The 20,987-nt window shown below is 42.0% G+C and overlaps 1 protein-coding gene across 2 annotated transcripts; it reads right to left on the minus strand.

Moving 5' to 3' along the window:
- Nucleotides 1-1,658: 1,658 nt before the first annotated feature.
- LOC118368674 (transcription factor p65-like) lies at nt 1,659-13,642 on the minus strand. Of its 2 annotated transcripts, XM_035752964.2 has the most exons (11): nt 13,480-13,642; nt 12,075-12,110; nt 11,567-11,703; nt 10,766-10,911; nt 10,272-10,363; nt 9,681-9,812; nt 8,417-8,521; nt 7,793-8,008; nt 7,592-7,669; nt 7,425-7,502; nt 1,659-7,025 (listed from the first exon to the last, which is right to left on the minus strand). In XM_035752964.2, the coding sequence occupies exons 1-11, from the start codon at nt 13,484-13,486 to the stop codon at nt 6,211-6,213; spliced, it is 1,842 nt and encodes a 613-aa protein (XP_035608857.1). In that variant the 5' UTR covers nt 13,487-13,642; the 3' UTR covers nt 1,659-6,210. The 2 variants fall into 2 exon arrangements, with proteins under 2 accessions (XP_035608857.1, XP_035608858.1); XM_035752965.2 differs by lacking the exon at nt 12,075-12,110 and having other exon boundaries at nt 13,480-13,622.
- Between the last annotated feature and the right edge of the window lie 7,345 nt (nt 13,643-20,987).

The raw sequence follows: 20,987 nt of genomic DNA on the forward strand, positions 1-20,987 counted from the left end.
ACAGGTCCTGGTATTCTGTCTGGCCCTGTGGCCTTGTGAATGTTGACCTGTTTAAAGGTCTTACATCGGGTGCGGAGAGCGTGATCACTGTCTTCCAGAATAGCTGATGCTCTCATGCATGTTTCAGTGTTATTTGCCTCGAAGCAAGCATAGAAGTAGTTTAGCTCCTCTGGTAGGCACATGTCACTGTGCAGCTCTTGGCTGTGCTTCCCTTTGTAGTCTGTAATGGTTTGCAAGCCCTGCCACATACGACGAGCATCAGAGCCGGGGTAGTACAATTTGACGCTTTGCCTGTTTGATGGTTTGTCAGAATACATAGCGGGATTTCTTATAAGCTTCAGGTTTAGAGTCTCGCTCCTTGAAATCGTCAACACTAGCCTTTAGCTCAGTGCGGATGTTGCCTATAATCCATGGCTTCTGGTTGGGGTATGTATGTATGGTCACTGTGAGGACGACATCATTGATGCACTTATTGGTGAAGCCAATGACTGATGTGGTGTACTCCTCAATGCCATCGGAGGAATCCCGGAACATATTCCAGTCTGTGCTAGCAAAACAGTCTTGTGGTTTAGCATCTGCTTCATCTGACCACTTTTTTATTGATCGAGTCACTGGTGCTTCGAGCTTTAATTTTTGCTTGTAGGCAGGAATCAGGAGGATAGAATGATGGTCAGATTTACCAAATGGAGGGCGAGTGAGAGCTTTGTATGCATCTCTGTGTGTGGAGTAAAGGTGGTCCAGAGTTTTTTCCCCTCTGGTTGCACATTTAACCTGCTGATAGAAATTTGGTAAAACTGATTTAAGTTTCCCTGCATTAAAGTCCCCAGCCACCAGGAGCGACACCTCTGGGTGTGCGTTTTCCTCTTTGCTTAAGGCAGAACACAGCTCATTGAGTGCGGTCTTAGTGCCAGCATCAGTCTGAGGGGGTATTGTAGACAGCTACGAAAAATACAGATGAAAACTCTCTAGGTAGATAGTGTGGTCTACAGTTTATCATGAGATAATCTATGTCAGGCGAGCAAAACCTTGAGACTTCCTTAGATATCATGCACCAGTTGTTATATACAAAAATACAGTCTGCCGCCCCTCGTCTTACCAGATGCCGCTGTACTCTCTTGCTACGTCATCACCTTGATGATGCTTCTACACCTGCATTGCTTGATGTTTGGGGTTTGAGTCTGGGTTTCTGTACAGCCCTTTGAAATATCAGCTGATGTAAGAAGGGCTATATAAAATAGATTTGATTACCTTCCCTTTATTTAGCCCTCAGTAGCCTCAGTCATCAGGCAGTATTTGTTTGTTTTGATTCATGTTCTGTATGCTTATGTTTATCTGCATTTATCATTATTAAAGTCACCTTCTGCACCTACATCCTGACTCCCGGCCTATACGTGAAAATGTCTTTCCTTTTTTAATGTTTGGCGTCAACATATTTTGCACTCAGTTAATGACAACAGTTGCCAAATAGCTAAAAATAAGTGTATCATCAAGGCAAACGGTGGCTACTTTGAAATCTCTTTTTTTATATATATTCTGATTTGTTTAAACAATATTTTGGTTACTACATGATTCCATATCTGTTATTTCATGCTTTTGATGTCTCCACTACTATTCTACAATGTAGAAAATAGTTTTAAAAAATAAAGTAAAACCCTGGATTGGGTAGTTGTGTCCAAACTTTTGACTGGTACTTTATACTTGTACAAAATATGACATTTTTCATTAAAGCAGCACTGAATAAGTACAAGGTTATGGTTTAAACGTGCTAATTGACCATGTAAAATAAACTGCCACTGATGTTCATATACCATACAGCAAAATGTAATAATGAAAACTGCACTGAGAATAAGCATAGACATAGTGATGGACAGAAATATATTGAGATACTGACTCAAAACTAACATGATATGGAAAGAGTTCTTTTTAACTGATATTAACAATGCATCTAATACATTCTAACATATTGTACATTTATAAACAGCAATATCCTTCCAGTTCCAAAGATGTATTGAACATTTTAACCTAAAATGACAAGTTATACTTGCAGATGTTGACATGGTAAGGCTGTACATAACGTTAAGATATCCCGTCATCAAGGTGAGTACTATAGGTCACGTACACAGAGTATACAAAACATTAAGAACACTGGCTCTTTCCATGACATAAGACAAATCAGGTGAAAGCTATGATCCCATATTGATGCCACCTGTTAAATCCACGTCAAAATCAGTGTAGATGAAGGGTAGGAGACAGGGTAAAGAAGGATTTTTAAGCCTTGAGACATGGATTGTGTATGTGAGCCATTCGGAGGGTGAATGGGCAAGACAAAATGTAAGCGCCTTTGAATGTGGTATGGTGCCAGGCACACCGTTTTTTTGTCAAGAAATGCCATGCTGCAGGTTTTTCCACGCTCAACACTTTCCAGTGTGGTGTGTATCAAGAATGGTCCACCACCCAAAGGACATCCAGCCAACTTGACACGACTGTGGGAAGCATTGGAATCAACATGGGCCAGCATCCCTGTGGAACGCTTGACACCTTGTGGGGTCCATGCCCTGACGAATTGAGGCTGTTTCCGAGGGTAAAAGGGGGAGGGGGGGGTGCAACTCAATAGTAGGAAGGTGTTCCTAATGTTTTGTATACTCTGTGTATATCATCACCTAAGGCTTATGTACATTGAAATTGCAATCTTGCTTTATGGTGATATTCCACTACTTTAGTATACCCACTCAAAGGTAAGTGGGGAAAATGCTAAACTCACCCTTCTCCCCATAATAGAATAATGGTCACATTTTGTGATCAATTGATTGGTTGGCAGGTTCAACTCCTGGTCTGTTGGCTCAGCAATTTCTCCTTACCTCGAATATTTAGCCAATACCCACAGGGCACAAACTGGTTGAATCAACATTTCAACCACAGGATTATGTCATCAAATTTCAACATATACAACAAACCTTGTATAAAATGTTGGAAGTTAAAACAATGTCAGATCTTTAACGTATAAGTAAAAACAACAGGCTGGGCAGCACCTCCTACTAGAGAATTGATCCATCAAAGCTACCCTTTGGTCTCCCATCCAGGGTTTTAACCAAGCCCAGCCCTGATTAGCTATGTTTGACACCGACTATTACCAATGTGCTGTTCGTGAGAATGATTGCTGCGAGATCTCCACTTTAAAACTAAATAGATTCACTGTTGCTATACGTCATTCCAAAGAGTAGGTTTAAAAGAGCAAATTAAATGTGACCATACTTTATCGCTTTTATCATCAATGATGCTATTTAGGCCTGTATAGCATCTGCAAACGCATCAAGAGCCATGGTTGGAATTCAACACATAATTCAACTAAAAATAGACCATACAAAAAGGCCTAGGCTTTCAAGCTCTGGTTTGATTTCAAATGTAATGCTATTTAGAGGACGAACATGACTAAATCAAACTTAAACTTTTCACGTTTGAATTGATTTCGTCCTATTCTCTAACTGAATGATTGAAGTGGAGTCATTTAGAAACCCTGAAGCTCCATTGGGACCAGAAGGAAATGCCACTGCCTTTGGAGATCAGAAACAAGCCTGGGCTTATACACAACCCAGTGGGGGTGTATCTTTAGGGGTGACAAAAAGGGACGCTTCAGCTCATCCTCGGGCGTTGCAATTGCTCACATACTGGCAGATACAAAACGGGCTACTTCCCTGTAGCTCTCCCTTCCCTCTGTTAATTGTGTACAGGCAGGGTTCTGCAGCTGTCCTAATAAGCATGTCCACAATCCACATAGGGAAGAGAGCAGAAAGCATCACTTTCAGACTCTTCTATTTGCCAGCCTTCAAATGACTGTCCTTTGAAGCCCTTTAGAATAGCACAAAAGGTACAAAGGGAAGTTGGGTTGGAAGGGAGCTGGGCCAGTTGCATAAATCTTAAGTGTTTCCCGTAAGGTTTTACCTTTTGGACTAATTTCCCCTTACCTAAGGGAATTGTTTAAGGGCGTTGCATAGAGCCGCTCAAATATTTCCTTAGTTAAGGGCATACTTAAGGGGTTTTAGGGTCGTTTGAAGGCACGTATAGGGGAAGGAGTATCTGGTTACCATGGAGATGGCCTGAGTCACTGACTAAACATCTCAAAGAGATCGCTTTCATTTTGTGAGATGGCAAAATAGAACTTACAATCAACACAGGATAACCAAATTGCTTCAGGTAATAAACCACTTCCTTGTAGTTACTTTTTTTCTCAACTTGTTTATATTATTTTCTTGTGCGTCAAGCTAGCTTACAGAGTACAGTGGGGCAAAAAAGTATTTAGTCAGCCACCAATTGTGCAAGTTCTCCCACTTAAAAAGATGAGAGAGGCCTGTAATTTTCATCATGGGTACACTTCAACTATGTCAGACGAAATGAGAGAAAAAAATCCAGGAAATCACATTGTAGGATTTTTAATGAATTTATTTGCAAATTATGGTGGAAAATAAGTATTTGGTCACCTACAAACAAGCAAGATTTCTGGCTCTCACAGACCTCTTCTTTAAGAGGCTCATCTGTCCTCCACTCGTTACCTGTATTAATGACACCTGTTTGAACTTGTTATCAGTATAAAAGACACCTGTCCACAACCTCAAACAGTCACACTCCAAACTCCACTATGGCCAAGACTGGGAAGGCTGGGAAGACTGAATCTGCAATAGGTAAGCAGCTTGGTTTGAAGAAATCAACTGTGGGAGCAATTATTAGGAAATGGAAGACTTACAAGACCACTGATAATCTCCCTCGATCTGGAGCAAGACTCACGCCGTGGGGTCAATATGATCACAGGAACGGTGAGCAAAAATCTCAGAACCACACAGGGGAAACCTAGTGAATGACCTGCAGAGAGCTGGGACCAAAGTAACAAAGCCTACCATCAGTAACACCCTACGCTGCCAGGGACTCAAATCCTGCAGTGTCAGACGTGTCCCCCTGCTTAAGCCAGTACATGTCCAGACCCGTCTGAAGTTTGCTAGAGAGCATTTGGATGATCCAGAAGAAGATTGGGAAAATGTCATATGGTCAGATGAAACCAAAATATAACTTTTTGGTAAAAACTCAACTCGTCGTGTTTGGAGAACAAAGAATGCTGAGTTGCATCCAAAGAACACCATACCTACTGTGAAGCATGGGGGTGGAAACATCGTGCTTTGGGGCTGTTTTTCTGCAAAGGGACAAGGACGACTGATCTGTGTAAAGGAAAGAATGAATGGGGCCATGTATCGTGAGATTTTGAGTGAAAACCTCCTTCCATCAGCAAGGGCATTGAAGATGAAACGTGGCTGGGTCTTTCAGCATGACAATTGATCCCAAACACACCGCCCCGGCAACAAAGGAGTGGCTTCGTAAGAAGCATTTCAAGGTCCTGGAGTGGCCTGGCCAGTCTCCAGATCTCAACCCCAAAGAAAATCTTTGGAGGGAGTTAAAAGTCTGTGTTGCCCAGCAACAGCCCCAAAACATCACTGCTCTAGAGGAGATCTGCATGGAGAAATGGGCCAAAATACCAGCAACAGTGTGTGAAAACCTTGTGAAGACTTACAGAAAACTCTTTGACCTCTCATTGCCAACAAAGGGTATATAACAAAGTATTGAGATAAACTTTTGTTATTGACCAAATACTTATTTTCCACCATAATTTGCAAATAAATTCATTAAAAATCCTACAATGTGATTTTCTGGATTTTCTTTCTCATTTTGTCGGTCATAGTTGAAGTGTACCTATGACGAAAATACAGGCCTCTCGTCTTTTTAAGTGGGAGAACTTGCACAATTGGTGGCTGACTAAATACTTTTTTGCCCCACTGTAGCTGGAGCTAACTAGCCAGCTAGCTTTGTAGCCATGGATCGTGCACCTTCCATTGTTTAGCTAAGTAGCTAGCTGGTTGACGTTTTCCTTTTGTAACCAGAGCAGATGAAAATCGACATTCACCTCTATACATGTCGTTTCCATTGACAACCATACATAATGAGGCAGTTAAGGGACCTCGTGGACACCCTTAACTTTTGTACTTAATTTAAAACAGGGAAAATTCACACATCTTGTGCAACTGACTTAAAGTTACAGGAAAATACAAGGGGGAAATTAACTTAAGTTGTTTTATGCAACCAGGCCCAGGGTCTCAAGGGCACAGATAAAAGTAGTCTACCAGGGGGATTATGTCAGTAAACATGTCAGTCAAATCACACGGTAGTCTCTTAGGTCTGATGTCCGGGCACAAAACTGTATTGGTTGCCACTGTTCAGGATGGACATGAGACGGTCTTCGTCCATGGAGCTTAAGACGTCCAGGTCGTCAAGGGCGGCCGGCTGGCTGGCGTTGCCGGGGGAACTCTCCATCATGCCCTCGTTCTGGAGCAGGCTGACAATGCTGTTGGGGTAGTTCATCCAGGTGCTGCCGCCACAGCCGGTGTGGTGGTTGGCTGGGTCTGCTTGGTTCTGGGCCGCGTTGTTGGCCACAGTGTTGGTGGAGGGTAAGTGGCAGGGTTCCTGAGGGGCTGACGCCTCACTGCTCTTTGGCCCTTCTCCAGCCAGACAACTCTGGCCCAGCATAGCCTGGAATTCTTCAATGTTTATACTATCTAGAGTCCCTGGCGCTTGTGCCTCAGAAAAGCTGGGGAATTCGGGTAGCTCCTCATCCACCTTGAACTGGGAGCCTTGGACCCCGAAGGTAGAGGTGGGCTCTGGTGTAGGGGCTGCACTCACCGGCTCCTGGGGACAAGCAAAGTTGTGGAAAGCGAATCCGTTGAAGTCCAACAGGTTTACGGTGGGAAAGGCCTGGGAGGAGGCGGCTGTGGCTGCAGAGGCCTGGGGGTTGGTGGTGAAGCTGGCCACGGGGGTGGCTTTGGGCTGGGAGTCCAGAGTCAGGCTGTTGAGGAACTTCCAGGTCTCGGCTGCGGTGGAGGAGGCTTCTGCTTTGGGCTGGGTTTGAAACAACTTGCCTGGCTGGGGGCCGTTGTAGTAGGGCTGGGGCTTCACAGAGAAGGCACTAGGGGGCGCCACTGGGTTCATCACTGCAAGAGAAACACAGTCAATGCCACTGTCCCTTACCCAATTCTGTATACTGCCAAATGTACAAATAAACGTAGGGTCCCTTAACAGTAGTATCTATGTTAACTTTTAATAACATATAGAATGTTACATATTTTTTTTTTTTTTTTTTTTTTTACCTTTATTTAACCAGGCAAGTCAGTTAAGAACACATTCTTATTTTCAATGACGGCCTGGGAACAGTGGGTTAACTGCCTGTTCAGGGGCAGAACGACAGATTTGTACCTTGTCAGCTCGGGGGTTACTAGTCCAACACTCTAACCACTAGGCTACGCTGCCGCCCCAATATAGATAGAACAACACCCTTTACCGTATTAACGCACCCATTAATAATAAACAGCTAAATAAATAGTATGGTTTACCAGGCTGGCTAGCTGCTGGCTTGGCGGTGACTGTTCTCCTGGCAATGTTGAACGGCCTCGTCTCTGCTGGCATGGTCCCTGGAATTCAAACATACACCATCACACAATAAAACCATCAGAGGACACAGCTGTCTAGTTCAGCAACATGGATCATTTTAGACACTTACCCGACATCAGGGACCCCAGCTTCAGATTCTGTAACATTCCCTCTGTCCGTTTTCTCTTCTCCATCAGTCTATATTCATCTGTACAGTGAAAGATTCTAGAGTTAGCCTGGGTAAAATGTTTTGCATGACAACCACACAGGCCACAGGAGTTATGCCATAGAAAACAAAGTGGATCGCCATCGCAACGGAAAGGGAAGTGACCTGGGTCGGAGGGCAGGAACTGGAAGTCCATTGGCTCGCTGACCTCACGATCCGAGGGCCTGCGGAGCTGCATCTTCACTCGGATTGGCTCGGTCAGGTTGGTGTCGCAGTAGGGCGGGGTGCAGAACACAATGGCCACCTGCCTGTGTACGTCCGCCTGGGAGAAGGTGCCCTTCCCCTCCCACGAGCCCTGGAAGAACCGCACCTCGATGTCCTCTGTGGAGGGGAGAAAGAATGGGGTGGGAGAGGGGATGGGAAGGAGGAGGGGTGGGACAGTGAGATGTGAGAGACCGCCTTAGAATCAATTCCCCCAGCCGATCTAACTGACTTGGTAACATTCTGTAACAACATTCTTTCATTGGCCCCCTTTTTATATGTCATACAGGAAGGATATAGAACCAATGAACTAGGTTAAGTTTGACCAATTAAATAAGTGGTTACCAGTGGGCGTATATACACACAATACTTTCAAATCTGTGTCTGGCAAAGAGGAACTACAACAACAAAAAATACATACATGAACAAAGCCGTTGGCGTAAAGGTTAAAGAAACTAAAAGGCTCAACTCATTAATGCCAACAAAAATAGAAGCGTGTGTGTGTGTGTGTGTGTGTGTGACAGAAACCTTTTTGCACTTTGTCACAAAGTAAGAAGATCTCATCCCCCCCTATGCAGCTTCCAGAGTTTCTGTTCACTCGACAGATCTTCAGTTCTGCTGTGTTGGGTGCTCCTGTGAGACAGAAACGATAGAGATGGAGTGTGAAGGGGCTTCATAAATGAGTGAAACTGACACCGAGTCAAATGTGAAACGTATGTTTTGGCACTGTTTAACTGTTGGAAGTTCTTTGGAAATATGTTGTTGAGTTCTTAGGAAAATTATGTCCCACTCTCATGCTCTGTGGTTATAACCCAAATGTCCACATTTCTTTTCAAGAAATGCAATTTGAGGAGTTTCAACAGCTGTGAAGAAGGGGGGACACTCTCAAAAGCTGGTTTGAACCGAACGTTGTACTGTGCAGGCTTTGGGTTTTAATGTACAACAACATTTGTATATTAGTAAGATCACCTGCCAAAATTGTGGGGTGTGTATGATTGTGTGTGTGTGTGTGTGTCAGAGAGGATGTGTGTGAGAGTGGAAGTAAGTGAGAGAGGGTGTGGGAGGAAGGGAAGAGCACGTAGGCCTATGTGTGTAAAGTTACCTGAACACTAGATGGTTAGTGTTTTTATAACATTGTCAGACAATTTTAAAAGCTCTTTGTATCCATAAAGCCAGGTCTTTTTTTCCCTATAGTCACACCCATTTAGAATGGCTGAAGCTTTAACAGTACTTAAAAGGTGTGTGTAAGGAAAGAAAAGTGTGTGTGCAAGTGTTAAACAACAAGGACATTGATGAGAGGGAGCAGGCCGACTTAAAACATTGGGAGCATCAATAGCTGAATGTTCCAGTTGACTTCTGTGTTGTTAATGGGGAAAATGTTCAAACGTTCTGATGTAGATCCTTCTGTGTTTCTGACACTTACAATCAACGCATCGTTTGCCTGCTATTTAATGCACTGATGATCAAATAGAAAAAAAAAAAAACTTATTTAGCACCAAATTTGAGCAAATTCAAAAACTGTGATCCATCGCAATTTACTCATGCCATTAACTCGCTTATTAGAAACGTTTGACAGCCCAAATGTGAATATACATGTACGCAATTTGTTTTGCGTTTACCGTGATTCTTGTATTTATTCTTTCTTTTTTTTCTCCTCTTTTTATGTGATTTTGCTCCCTCTGGGTTACTGCTTGTATGTACACAATAAAACAGGAACACCCAGGACAGAACAGTGACAGACGAGGGAGTCAGTGTGTACTTGGTGAGCGTTTGGTGTGTGTAGCAGACTCACTGTTGTCATAGATGGGCTGGGACACCACAGGCTCCAGAGGGCAGAGTTCCCCGGTAGGCAGAGTGATCGAGGCCTGGAAACACAGCCTCACTGCATTTAGGTCAAACTCCTCCCACATGTTTGCCTCGGGAACTGCAGACAAAACAGCACATCAGCCACAAAGCAAATTGGTGTGGCATCGGAGATAGGATAGGATACAGTCGGTATCAGATAGCCAGTAAGTCACAGTCAACAGAGGAAAAATACATTCCTACTCACATGGTATTATTGGAATTAACCAAGGTAAACAAACATGAAAATTAGATTGGAGGAGTGAATTATATAACTGGTATAATGGTATGACAGTGGATTGTCACGTACGGTGTGTGTGTGTTTTTGGTTTACCTATCCTTATGGGGACCAGCAGTACTCACAAGGACAGTAAAATAAGGACAATTCGGACAAGTGGAGACAGTTCGCCAGTCCCCACAAGGAAAAAGGCTTTTTTTAAGCGTAGGGGTCAGGAGTTAGAGAAAATATCATTTTGAAAGGGAATCAATTGTTCGGTACCCACAAGGATAGTAAAACAAATGTGTGTGTGTGTACACTCACTGTTGAAGGGGTTGTTTTGGGTCTGCAGCCTACAGGAAACTGCCTCGGCCACATCCTTTTTCTTCACACACTGAATGCCCAGGTTCTGAAAACTGAGAGCAGACAGTAAGACAAGGAGTCAGAGTGAACGTGTGTGAAAGTGAGACACTGTAGATATCGACACACAAGAGGGTGTTTATTCAACCATCCTCTGCTTCTGGCCTTTACAAACCAAGACTATGTGAAACAACTTATCCTGAATGGTTATATAAATCATTAACTGGTACCCTTTCGTCATCCAAATATATGTCCTCTATCAAGATGTTGGCAGGTACACTCTGCACAAAACAAACATTATGTTTCTTTGTATTTCATCACACCCCCACCCACTAACAAATCTGCCCACACACACACACAGGTACACACATATCCACACCTGTCTAGTAATTTTCACAGACCTGCCCTCACACCCACCCTCAAGCCCCGAACACACACACAGGGACCCTCCGTCTAACCTGTGCACTCGTCTCTCCTGCAGGTCTGCCTCATAGTAACCATGTTTGCAGTCTTTCCCCACCAGTTCGTGGGGGTGGGGCTTGTGAGGTGGGTTCTTGGTCACCAAGGAGACGCGGACACGCAGGGGGCCATTGTAGTTGTGCACCTGCATGGGACCAGCCAGGTTAGCAGAATGAGTATCACTCACCTTAGAATCTCCACCACTTCCTTATCACCTTCAAATCTCTATAAATCAAGTGTCGTAAAGCATAATGTAGTACTGATTAGACTGCTACCATGGTTATAACTAGACAAAACGGCTCGTTTGTATAACAAATCTTACTTTGATTAATAGTTGAGCCATCGACTATCTCAGAATATATGGTGACTTAGCAACAATTATTAAAGGGATACATCAAGATTTTGGCAATGATGCCCTTCATCTACTTCCCAGAGTCAGATGAACTTGTGGATAGCATTTTTATGTCTCTGCGTACAGTTTGAAGGAAGTTGCTAGCTAGTGCTAGCGCAATGACTGGAAGTCTATGGGTATCCACTACCGATAGACTTCGTCATTGCACTAGTTAGAGGTAGATTTCTCGAGCCAATGCTAACTTCCTTCATACTGGATACAGAGACATACAAATGGTACCCACGAGTTAATCTGAACTGGTGAAGTAGATAAAGGGGCTCATTGCCAAAATTCCGAAGTATCCCTTTAAGGTCTCGGAATGAATTCATTAAGCTACAGAGTAAACAATGGCATGGAATCATTAGAAAATGACAGGTTGATTATCTGTGTGATTAAAGGGCGCCCTCACCTTAATGGCGGGGTGTGTCTTGGTGGTGTCATTGCTCTTCTCTCCCGGGGTGCTTCCCGCAGAGCGCCCCTCACACTTGTACCTGAACCTCATGCCCCTCTGCTTGGGCTGTTCAATGATCTCAATGAAGGGATTACCTGCACACACACACACAGAGACAGATATGATTATGATTTTTTTCTATATATATATATATATATATATATAGAGAGAGAGATAGAGAGATAGATAGATATATATGGAGAGATAGATATCTATCAATAGAGAGAGGGGAGCCCAATGTAATGAAGGTCCTAGTGCACCTCTAAACTATCACAATGTAATGTACCTAAAGCAGTGTTGAGCTTTCGCAACAGCTGTGATTCATCATGTTTGTATGTGTTTTAAAGCAAAGCTGAAGATCCAAGTCAATACATTCATGAGGGAGAAGCCAAAAAGTTGACTCACTGATTGTCACCCATCAACATGAACAGGAAACAGTTACACAGAGTGATAGAAATCGCATTACCTTGGTTCAAAGGGGGCTGTTCCCATCCATAAATTCCTAAGGAGATGGGAGGAATTGACAAACATTTACTATAAGAAAGAAATCAGTAAGAAAGGATGATCAATCAAAATCTACAACCTATAATTTCCCTCAACTACTCTCTGGTAAGTAAAGGCCCACAAGAACTGGTGCCATTGAAGATCACAACAGTTCAGCACAGATCTGCGATAGAGATTAATCTCCTCCATATGCAGAAGGGTGTTAACTAACAGTAGAAGTCAATAGGTTTGCATTGAAAACACTGGAGGTTGATCTTAAACACAATAGCAGACAAGGCATAATCACTCATAATGTTTGACCTGCCAGGATTGCCCTGTAAGTGTACGGCGAATGAATAAAGAAACGTATTCAGACAGAGACAATAAAAGGTCTCAGATTACATTGCTCCTATTGTGTCTGTGAGCAGAGTCCAATTTAACACATCTTCACTAAATGCACTGCCCTGGTTCATGGAAAAAGACTGTCCTGGTTCATAGAAAAAGACTCTCCTGGTTCATATTAAAAGACTCTCCTGGTTCATAGAAAAAAGACTCCTGGTTCATAGAAAAAAATACTATCCTAGTTCATAGAAAAATACGCTCCTAGTTCATATTAAAATACTATCCTGGTTCATATTAAAAGACTGTCCTGGTTCATAGAAAAAGACTGGAAACTTGATTTGTGGCGCTTGTTCATAGCCCCTCCCACCACTGTTTCGTGGATGACTTTTCTTTGAAATGGCCACTCTAAGAGAAAGGGATGCCTTCCATGTTTGTTGATTGTCGACCAAGTCTACAACGTAACTTTTCGTAATGTCATATTGTTGCGTGGCTTTATTAACAAGCTATTAACCTATATATAAGCACAAAACATTGATGACGTAGGATCATTTCATAACGTTACATTGCAAACGTTTACCCACAGCTAGCATACGTTCATAATTTATTTTACGACGTAATCTCGGGTACAACGGCGTCCCCTGATCAATTAAGTGTCAAAATTGTATATATTTTCATAGGCCTACGAGTTAAATATTACCTTGCGGCGAAAGTAAAACATCTTGGACAATCACATAGGCGCTTGACTGCCGTTCTACTCTAATGTTTGGATAATAAAAATGTTTAAATCATCCATAATGAACATAGTTCTACTATATATGATGTGCAATTCTAGAGCTATAGCCTAATAGACGTAGGCCTATCTACTTCCTAGTACAGTGCTGGCAAGTCAGCGCCAATTATCTCCATTATTTTGTATTGAGTCTTCCTGACGTAGTACAACACCAATAGTATGCGGGCTTCACCCTTGTGCGCAAAACAAATTGCTAAGTTTCCCACGACACTCCAACATGCATTTACCTTGCGGATCAGTTTGTAAACAAACTTACCATCCATTTCCAACGTCGGCCACCGTGATTAATCGAATAGCCTTTTCTCTATAGGTTGTTTGTCCCTTAAACACCGTGTCACCTTCTCTTGACAGCTTGTTCTCTCGCCTCCCTCTCGCCACCCCCAACTTCGAGACTCCAATGCAACTTACCACCTCCCCCTCAAATGGTGCGGAAATACCCAAATGACGTCGGGCCTATGTTAAAGGGGCAATCTGTAGTTGCTACATCCATTATTGGATTTCTAATTCATTATATGTACCCATCGATTCTTGAAAATTAAACTTAGAAATTGCTTCATGAGCTTAGTTCAACTCTCCAAACCCCATCGTAACCCCAAATATAAGCTTGTTTTCCTTGTAAACACAGTCAACTTAAACACTATAGCCACAAAACATGGATAAACAAAATGTTGACATCATGGATGGTCAGTTGCATCCATCGCTCTGTCTATGAATTTGAAAATGCTCTAATTTCTTCAGCCCCATCCCCCGCTTTCTACCGTAACATGGGAAGGGAAACGCTTTCACTTGTTTTACTGCTTATTTCTGCTTTAAAACTATATAGTACAATGCCAAACAAGTAGCCTACACAAATAATCATATTCTGTTTTTTTTATTAAACATGAAATCTTGAATGAATCCAATTAACCGAAAAGTACCCAATTGTCATACTTGAGGAAAGGTAAAGATACCTTAATATAAAATGTGAATCACTCAGTAAAATACTGCTTGAGTAAAAGTCTAAAAGTATTTGATTTTAAATATACTTAAATATCAAAAGTAAATAGAATTGCTAAAATATACTTAAGTATCAAAAGTAAAAGTACAAATATTAAAAAATTCCTTATATTAAGCAGACCAGACAGCACAATTTCTTTTTTAATATATGGTCAGCCAGAGGCACACTCCAACACTCAGACATAATTTATAAACAAAGCATTTGTGTTTAGTGATTCCTCCAGATCAGAGTCAGCAGGGATGACTGTCAGGACCCGGTTACGAACCCGGGTCTCCGGAGTGAGAAACAGTCACTTAACCAACTGAGCCACGAATAGTCGGCAGAACCCAGAAGACGAGGCAGACACAGCAGTACTTGAGACAGTGTATTTAATGAAGTAAAAAGTGAAGTCCTTCAGGAAAACATGTAACTCCACAACCTCAAAAGGAATTCCACAAGAACAAAGGTAATCCTCCAAGACAAAAAAGTAAAGCATAAAAAGTATAGCATAAACAAGAACAAAAAAACAGAATTCCACAAGAGCGTCCACCGGGATCAACAAGCGTTCACAGAATACTAGGGCTGGGTGCTAACATACAAACACAGAGCAAAGAACTGAGAAAAACTAAGGGTTTAAATACAATCAGGGGAAACGAGGCACAGGTGCAAATAATAATGGGGATCAAGGGAAAACAAAAGGTCAAAAAGCACAATGGGGGCATCTAGTGACCAAAAAACGGAACAACCCTGGCCAAATCCTGACAATGACCTGGGATGTTCTAATGATAAGTGTATGTATTGGACCATGTTCTGTCCTGCTTAGCATTTAAAATGTAACGATTACTTTTGGGTGTCAGGGGAAAATGTATGGAGTAAAAAGAACATTATTTTCTTTAGTGATGTAGTGAAGTAAAAGTTGTAAAAAAATATAAATAGTTAACAGGTGTGCCTTGTTAAAAGTTGATTTGTGGAATTTCTTTCCTTCTTAATGTGGTTGAGCCAATCAGTTGTGTTGTGACAAGGTAGGGCTGGTGTACGAAGATAGCCCTCTTTGGTAAAAGATCAATTCCATATTATGTCAAGAACAGCTAAAATAAGCAAAAAGAAACGACAGTCCATCATTACTTTAAGACATGAAGGTCAGTCCATCCCAGAAAATATCAAGAACTTTCAAAGTTTCTTCAAGTGCAGTCTCAAAAACCATGAAGCGCTATGATTATACTGGCTCTCATGAGGACCGCCACAGAAAAGACTGAGTTACCTCTGCTGCAGATGATAAGTTCAATAGAGTTAACTGCACCTCAGAAATTGCAGCCCAAATGAATTCTTCACAGAGTTCAAGTAACAGACACATCTCAACATCAACTGTTCAGAGGAGACTGCGTGAATCAGGCCTTCATGGACATCAATAAGAAGAGAAGAAGAGACTTGCTTGGGCAAACAAACACGAGCGCTGAACATTATACTGGAGGAAATCTGTCCTTTGGTCTGATGAGTCCAAATTTTAGATTTTTGGTTCTAACCGCCGCGTCTTTGTGAGACGCAGAGTAGGTGTGATGGTGTGGGATGCTTTGCTGGTGACACTGTCTGTGATTTATTTAGAATTCAAGGCACACTTAACCAGCATGTCTTCCACAGCATTCTGTAGCAATACGCCATCCCATCTGATTTGTGCTTAGTGGGAATATCATTTGTTTTTAAACAGGACAATGACCCAACCCACCTCCAGTCTGTGTAAGGGCTATTTGACCAAGAAGGAGAGTGATGGAGTGCTGCATCAGATGACCTGGCCTCCACAATCAAACAACCTCAACCCAATTGAGATGGTTTGGGATGAGTTGGACCGGAGAATGAAGGAAAAAGCAGCCATCAACTGCTCAGCATATATGGGAACTCCTCCAAGACTGTTGGAAAAGCAGTCCAGGCGAAGCTGGTTGAGAGAATGCCAAGAGTGTGCAAAGCTGTCATCAAGGCAAAGGGTGACTACTTTGAAGAATCTCAAATATATTTTGATTTGTTTAACACCTTTTTGGTTACTCTATGAATCCATATGTGTTATTTCATAGTTTGGATGTCTTCACTATTATTCTACAATGTAGAAAGTAGTCAAAATAGAGAAAAACCCTTGAAAGAGTAGGTGTGTCCAAGCTTTGGACTGGTACTGTATATGCTCCGAATCTATTTACAGAAGATATAGGCCTACTGAGAATTGATTTGTACAGCAGGAGATATATAGGAGTAAGCTATGTCATGAATCCAGTGGGCCCTGTATTAATACATACGCAGTGTGTATATACAGTGTAACTAAAAAAATCCTATTTTGTTGCATTACAACCTGTAATTTAAATGGATATTTATTTGGATTTCATGTAATGGACATACACAAAATAGTCCAAATTGGTGAAGTGAAATGAAAAAAGTAGTTATTTAAAAAAATAAAAAAATAAAAAACAGAAAAGTGGTGTGTGCATATGTATTCACCCCTTCGCTATGAAGCCCCTAAATAAGATCTGGTTCAACCAATTACCTTCAGAAGTCACACAATTAGTTAAATAAAGTCCAACTGTGTGCAATCTAAGAGTCACATGATCTGTCACATGATCTCAATATGTATACACCTGTTCTGAAAGGCCCCAGAGTCTGTAACAATACTGAGCAAGGGGCGCCACCAAATGTCACCATGAAGACCAAGGAGCTCTCCAAACAGGTCAGGGACAAAGTTGTGGAGAAGTACAGATCAGGGTTGGTTTATAATAAAATATCAGAAACATTGAACATCCCACGGAGCACCATTAAATCCATAATAAAAAAATGGAAAGAATATGGCAACACAACAAACCTGCCAAGAGAGGGCCGCACACCAAAACCCACTGACAAGGAGGGTATTAATCACAGAGGCAACAAAGAGACCAAAGATAACCCTGAAGGAGCTGCAAAGCTCCACAGCGGAGATTGGAGTATCTGTCCATAGGACCACTAAGCCGTACACTCCACAGAGCTGGTCTTTACAGAAGAGTGGCCAGAAATAAGAAAAAAATAAGCAAACCCGTTTGGTGTTCGCCAAAAGGCATGTGGAACGAATTGCAAAATTGCTGAAGTTGGAGACATATCTCCCTCATTAACTTTAAGCATCAGCTATCTGAGCAGTTTACCGATCGCTGCAGGTGTACATAGCCCATCTGTAAATAGCCCATCTGTCAATAGCCCCTCCAACTACCTACCTCATCCCCATATTGTTTTTATTTACTTTTTTGCTCTTTTGCACACCAGTATTTCTACTTGCATATCATCATCTGCACATATATCACTCCAGTGTTAATTTTCTAAATTGTAATTACTTTGCTACTATGGCCTATTTATTGCCTTACCTCATTACTCCATTTGCACACACAGTATTTAGATTTTTCTATAGTGTTATTGACTGTACTTGTGTTTATCCCATGTGTAACTCTGTTGTTTTTTGTCGCACTGCTTTGCTTTATCTTGGCCAGGTCGCAGTTGTAAATGAGAACTTGTTCTCAACTGGCCTACCTGGTTAAATAAATGTGGGGAAAAAATAAAAATGTTTTTCATCTGCAGGAACTGGGAAACTGGTCAGAATTGAAGGAATGATGGATGGCACTAAAATCAGGGAAATTCTTAAGGGAAACCTGTTTCAGTCTTCCAGAGATTTGAGACTGGGACGGAGGTTTATCTTCCAGCAGGACAATGACACTAAGCATACTGCTAAAGCAACACTCGAGTGGTTTAAGGGAAACATTTAAATGTTTTGGAATGGCCTAGTCAAAGCCCAGACCTCAATCCAATTGAGAATCTGTGGTATGACTTGAAGATTGCTGTACTGTAGCGGAACCCATCCAACTTGAAGGAGCTGCAGCAGTTTTGCCTTGAAGAATGAGCGGAAATCTCAATGGCTCGATGTGCCAAGCTTATAGAGACATACCCCAAGAGACTTGCAGCTGTAATTAATGCTAAAGGTGGCTTTGGGGGTGAATAGTTATGCATGCTCAGGTTTTCCGTTTTTTTGTCTTATTTCTTGTTTGTTTCACAAGAAAAATATTTAGCATCTTCAATGTGGTAAGCATGTTGTGTAAATAATACAACCTTAATAATACAACCTTATTCTAAAATGTATGAAATCGTTTTCTTCCCCCAGAGATGTTCTATCTGGTTCAAGTCCGGGCTCTGGCTCTGAATGTCCTCTGGCAAGGACATTCAGAGACTTGTCCCGAAGCCAATCCTGCGTTGTCTTGGCTGTGTGTTTAGGGTCGTTGTCCTGTTGGAAGGTGAACCTTCGCCTCAGTCTGAGGTTCTGAGCGCTTTAGAGCTGTCACGTTCTGTCTATCGTTCGTATGTGTTTTCCTTGGTTTAGTGTTGGTCAGGACGTGAGCTGGGTGGGCATTCTATGTTGTGTGTCTGGTTTGTCTATTTCTATGTTTGGCCTGATATGGTTCTCAATCAGAGGCAGGTGTTAGTCATTGTCTCTGATTGGGAACCATATTTAGGTAGCCTGTTTTGTGTTGGGTTTTGTGGGTGATTGTTCCTGTCTCTGTGTTTGCACCAGATAGGAATGTTTAGGTTTTTCACTTTTCTTGTTTTGTATAGTCTGTTCATGTATAGTCGTCTTTATTAAAAACATTAATAACCACCACGCTGCATTTTGGTCCGCCTCTCTTTCACCAGAAGAAAACCCTTACAAGAGCAGGTTTTCATCAAGGATCTCTGTACTTTGCTCCGTTTATCTTTCCCTCAATCCTGACTAGTCTTCCAGTCCCTGCCACTGAAAAACATCCCTACAGCATGATGCTGCCACCACCATGTTTCACCGTAGGGATGGTGGCAGGTTTCCTCCAGACGTGACGCTTGGCATTCAGGCTAGAGTTCAATTTTGGTTTCATCAGACTAGAGAATCTTGTTTATCATGATCTGAGAGTCCTTTAGGTGCCTTTTGGCAAACTATAAGTGGGCTGTCATGTGCCTTTTACTGAGGAGTGGCTTCTGTTTGGCCACTGTACCATAAAGGCCTGATTGGTGGAGTGCTGCAAAGATAGTTGTCCTGAAAGTTTCACCTCCACAGAGGATCTCTGGAGGTCTTTCAGAGTGACCATCGGGTTCTTGGTCACCTCCCTGACCAAGGCCCTTCTCCCCCGATTTGCTCTGACTGGCACTGTCAACTGTAGGACCGTATATAAACAGGTGTGGGTCTTTTCAAATCATGTCCAATCAATTGAATTTTCCACAGGTGGACTCCAATTAAGTTGTAGAAACATCTCAAGGATGATCACTGGAAACAGGATGCGTCTGAACTCAATTTTGAGTCTCATAGCAAAGGGTCTGAATACTTATGTAAATAAGGTATTTCTCTTTTTCATTATGGGGTATGGTGAGTAGATTGATGAGTACAAAGGCTGAAACGTAACAAAATGTGGAAAAGGGGAAGGGGTCTGAATACTTCCCGAATGCAGTCTCAAAGGTGCAGGGTAGAGTATCAAGTGGTAATCGGCTAGTGACAGTGTCTAAAGTTCAGGACAGGCCGGAGGTTAGCTGGTGATGACTGTTTGACAGTCTGATTGCCTGGAGATTGAAGCTGTTTATCAGACTCCAGGTCCCAGCTTTGCTATTCATAAACCCATATATTATATTATATTTTATTATTTTTGCCTATATTGAAGGCCTGTTAATATGTTGAAGCTGAGTAGAGACGTCAGAGACTAGGTCAGCAAGGCAGAATACAGTGGTTTGGTATATACAACTGGGCCAGTAGACCTACAGGCATGTGCTATCACTATACTATACAAAAAAAAGGTAAAGTCCTTATTGTACCTACACATGTAGTGTGGGTCGTGCTAAAGTACAAGTACCTGTATATGTTCTTTATAGAACATACATTGGTACTGTCTTCAAGCGAGTCTAAAGGGGAAAGTCACCAGTGTGCTCATGTATCCTCGTGCGCTCTTGGATCATGCGCCAAAAGGCCAAGAGAGAGCGCCAAAAGCCAAGTTAAGAAGCGCGAGCTGACCCATCACACTCTCTCCAGTCTCTACTAGCTCACTCAGAAAGTCAACTCAACTCCAGGAGGAATAAAAAGCGGCCAGTCTATAAGATTGACAGTATTTATATCAATGAAATTCACCATTGATTTTGAAGTGATTTTACAAATCTAGGCTACCCTGTGAGATGTATTTCATTGTTAGGTTTCTGCTTTAATCAAGAATAACATAAGAGTGCATTTATTATTATTATTCATTATGCCTTGATCAAGGGCATATCGTTACTTTTTCATTTATAGGCTACATGGAGACGCCATTCATTATTGGACATGGAAATGTTAAAAGTCATTGAGAAGTCATGGAAAAGTCATGACATTCCATCTGTCAAAATGTGTATGAACCCTTAACAGTGAATAATCAGAGCTCTTTATAGCGTAATGTAATTTGTGAATTCCAGTTAACATATGCGAGTCTAATGGACCGGCCTCTTCCATCCGTAATCAAGCACTGACATAAGCAAACCCTGAATGAAGAAATCGCTTATTGCAATTTCCTACAGCCTACCTTACTGAATATCGCGCATGGGCTTTGGGCATTTCGAACTTCATTCCATACTATTATTAGGGTATGACTGCATTGTTATTGACCTATAAAACATACACTAGACAAGCTATTATGATTAGCCTACGTGTTCATATTGGAACGGTGTTATTATCATGAACCTGTTCTATTATATACGCGTATACCATACATTTGATTCCCTCCCAGTACAAATAAAAATTCGGGCGGAGAGACCCG

The sequence above is a fragment of the Oncorhynchus keta genome, chromosome 35 (assembly GCF_023373465.1).
Source record: "Oncorhynchus keta strain PuntledgeMale-10-30-2019 chromosome 35, Oket_V2, whole genome shotgun sequence".
Taxonomy (NCBI): domain Eukaryota; kingdom Metazoa; phylum Chordata; class Actinopteri; order Salmoniformes; family Salmonidae; genus Oncorhynchus; species Oncorhynchus keta.

Excerpts from the sequence above, each read along its gene's own strand:
- LOC118368674 (XM_035752964.2), bottom strand. Across the intron at positions 8,522-9,680 it reads CCAGCCCATCTATGACAACA|GAGCACCCAACACAGCAGAA; the intron begins GTGAGTCTGCTA and ends TCTGTCTCACAG. Across the intron at positions 8,009-8,416 it reads TTGTGACAAAGTGCAAAAAG|AGGACATCGAGGTGCGGTTC; the intron begins GTTTCTGTCACA and ends TCCCCTCCACAG.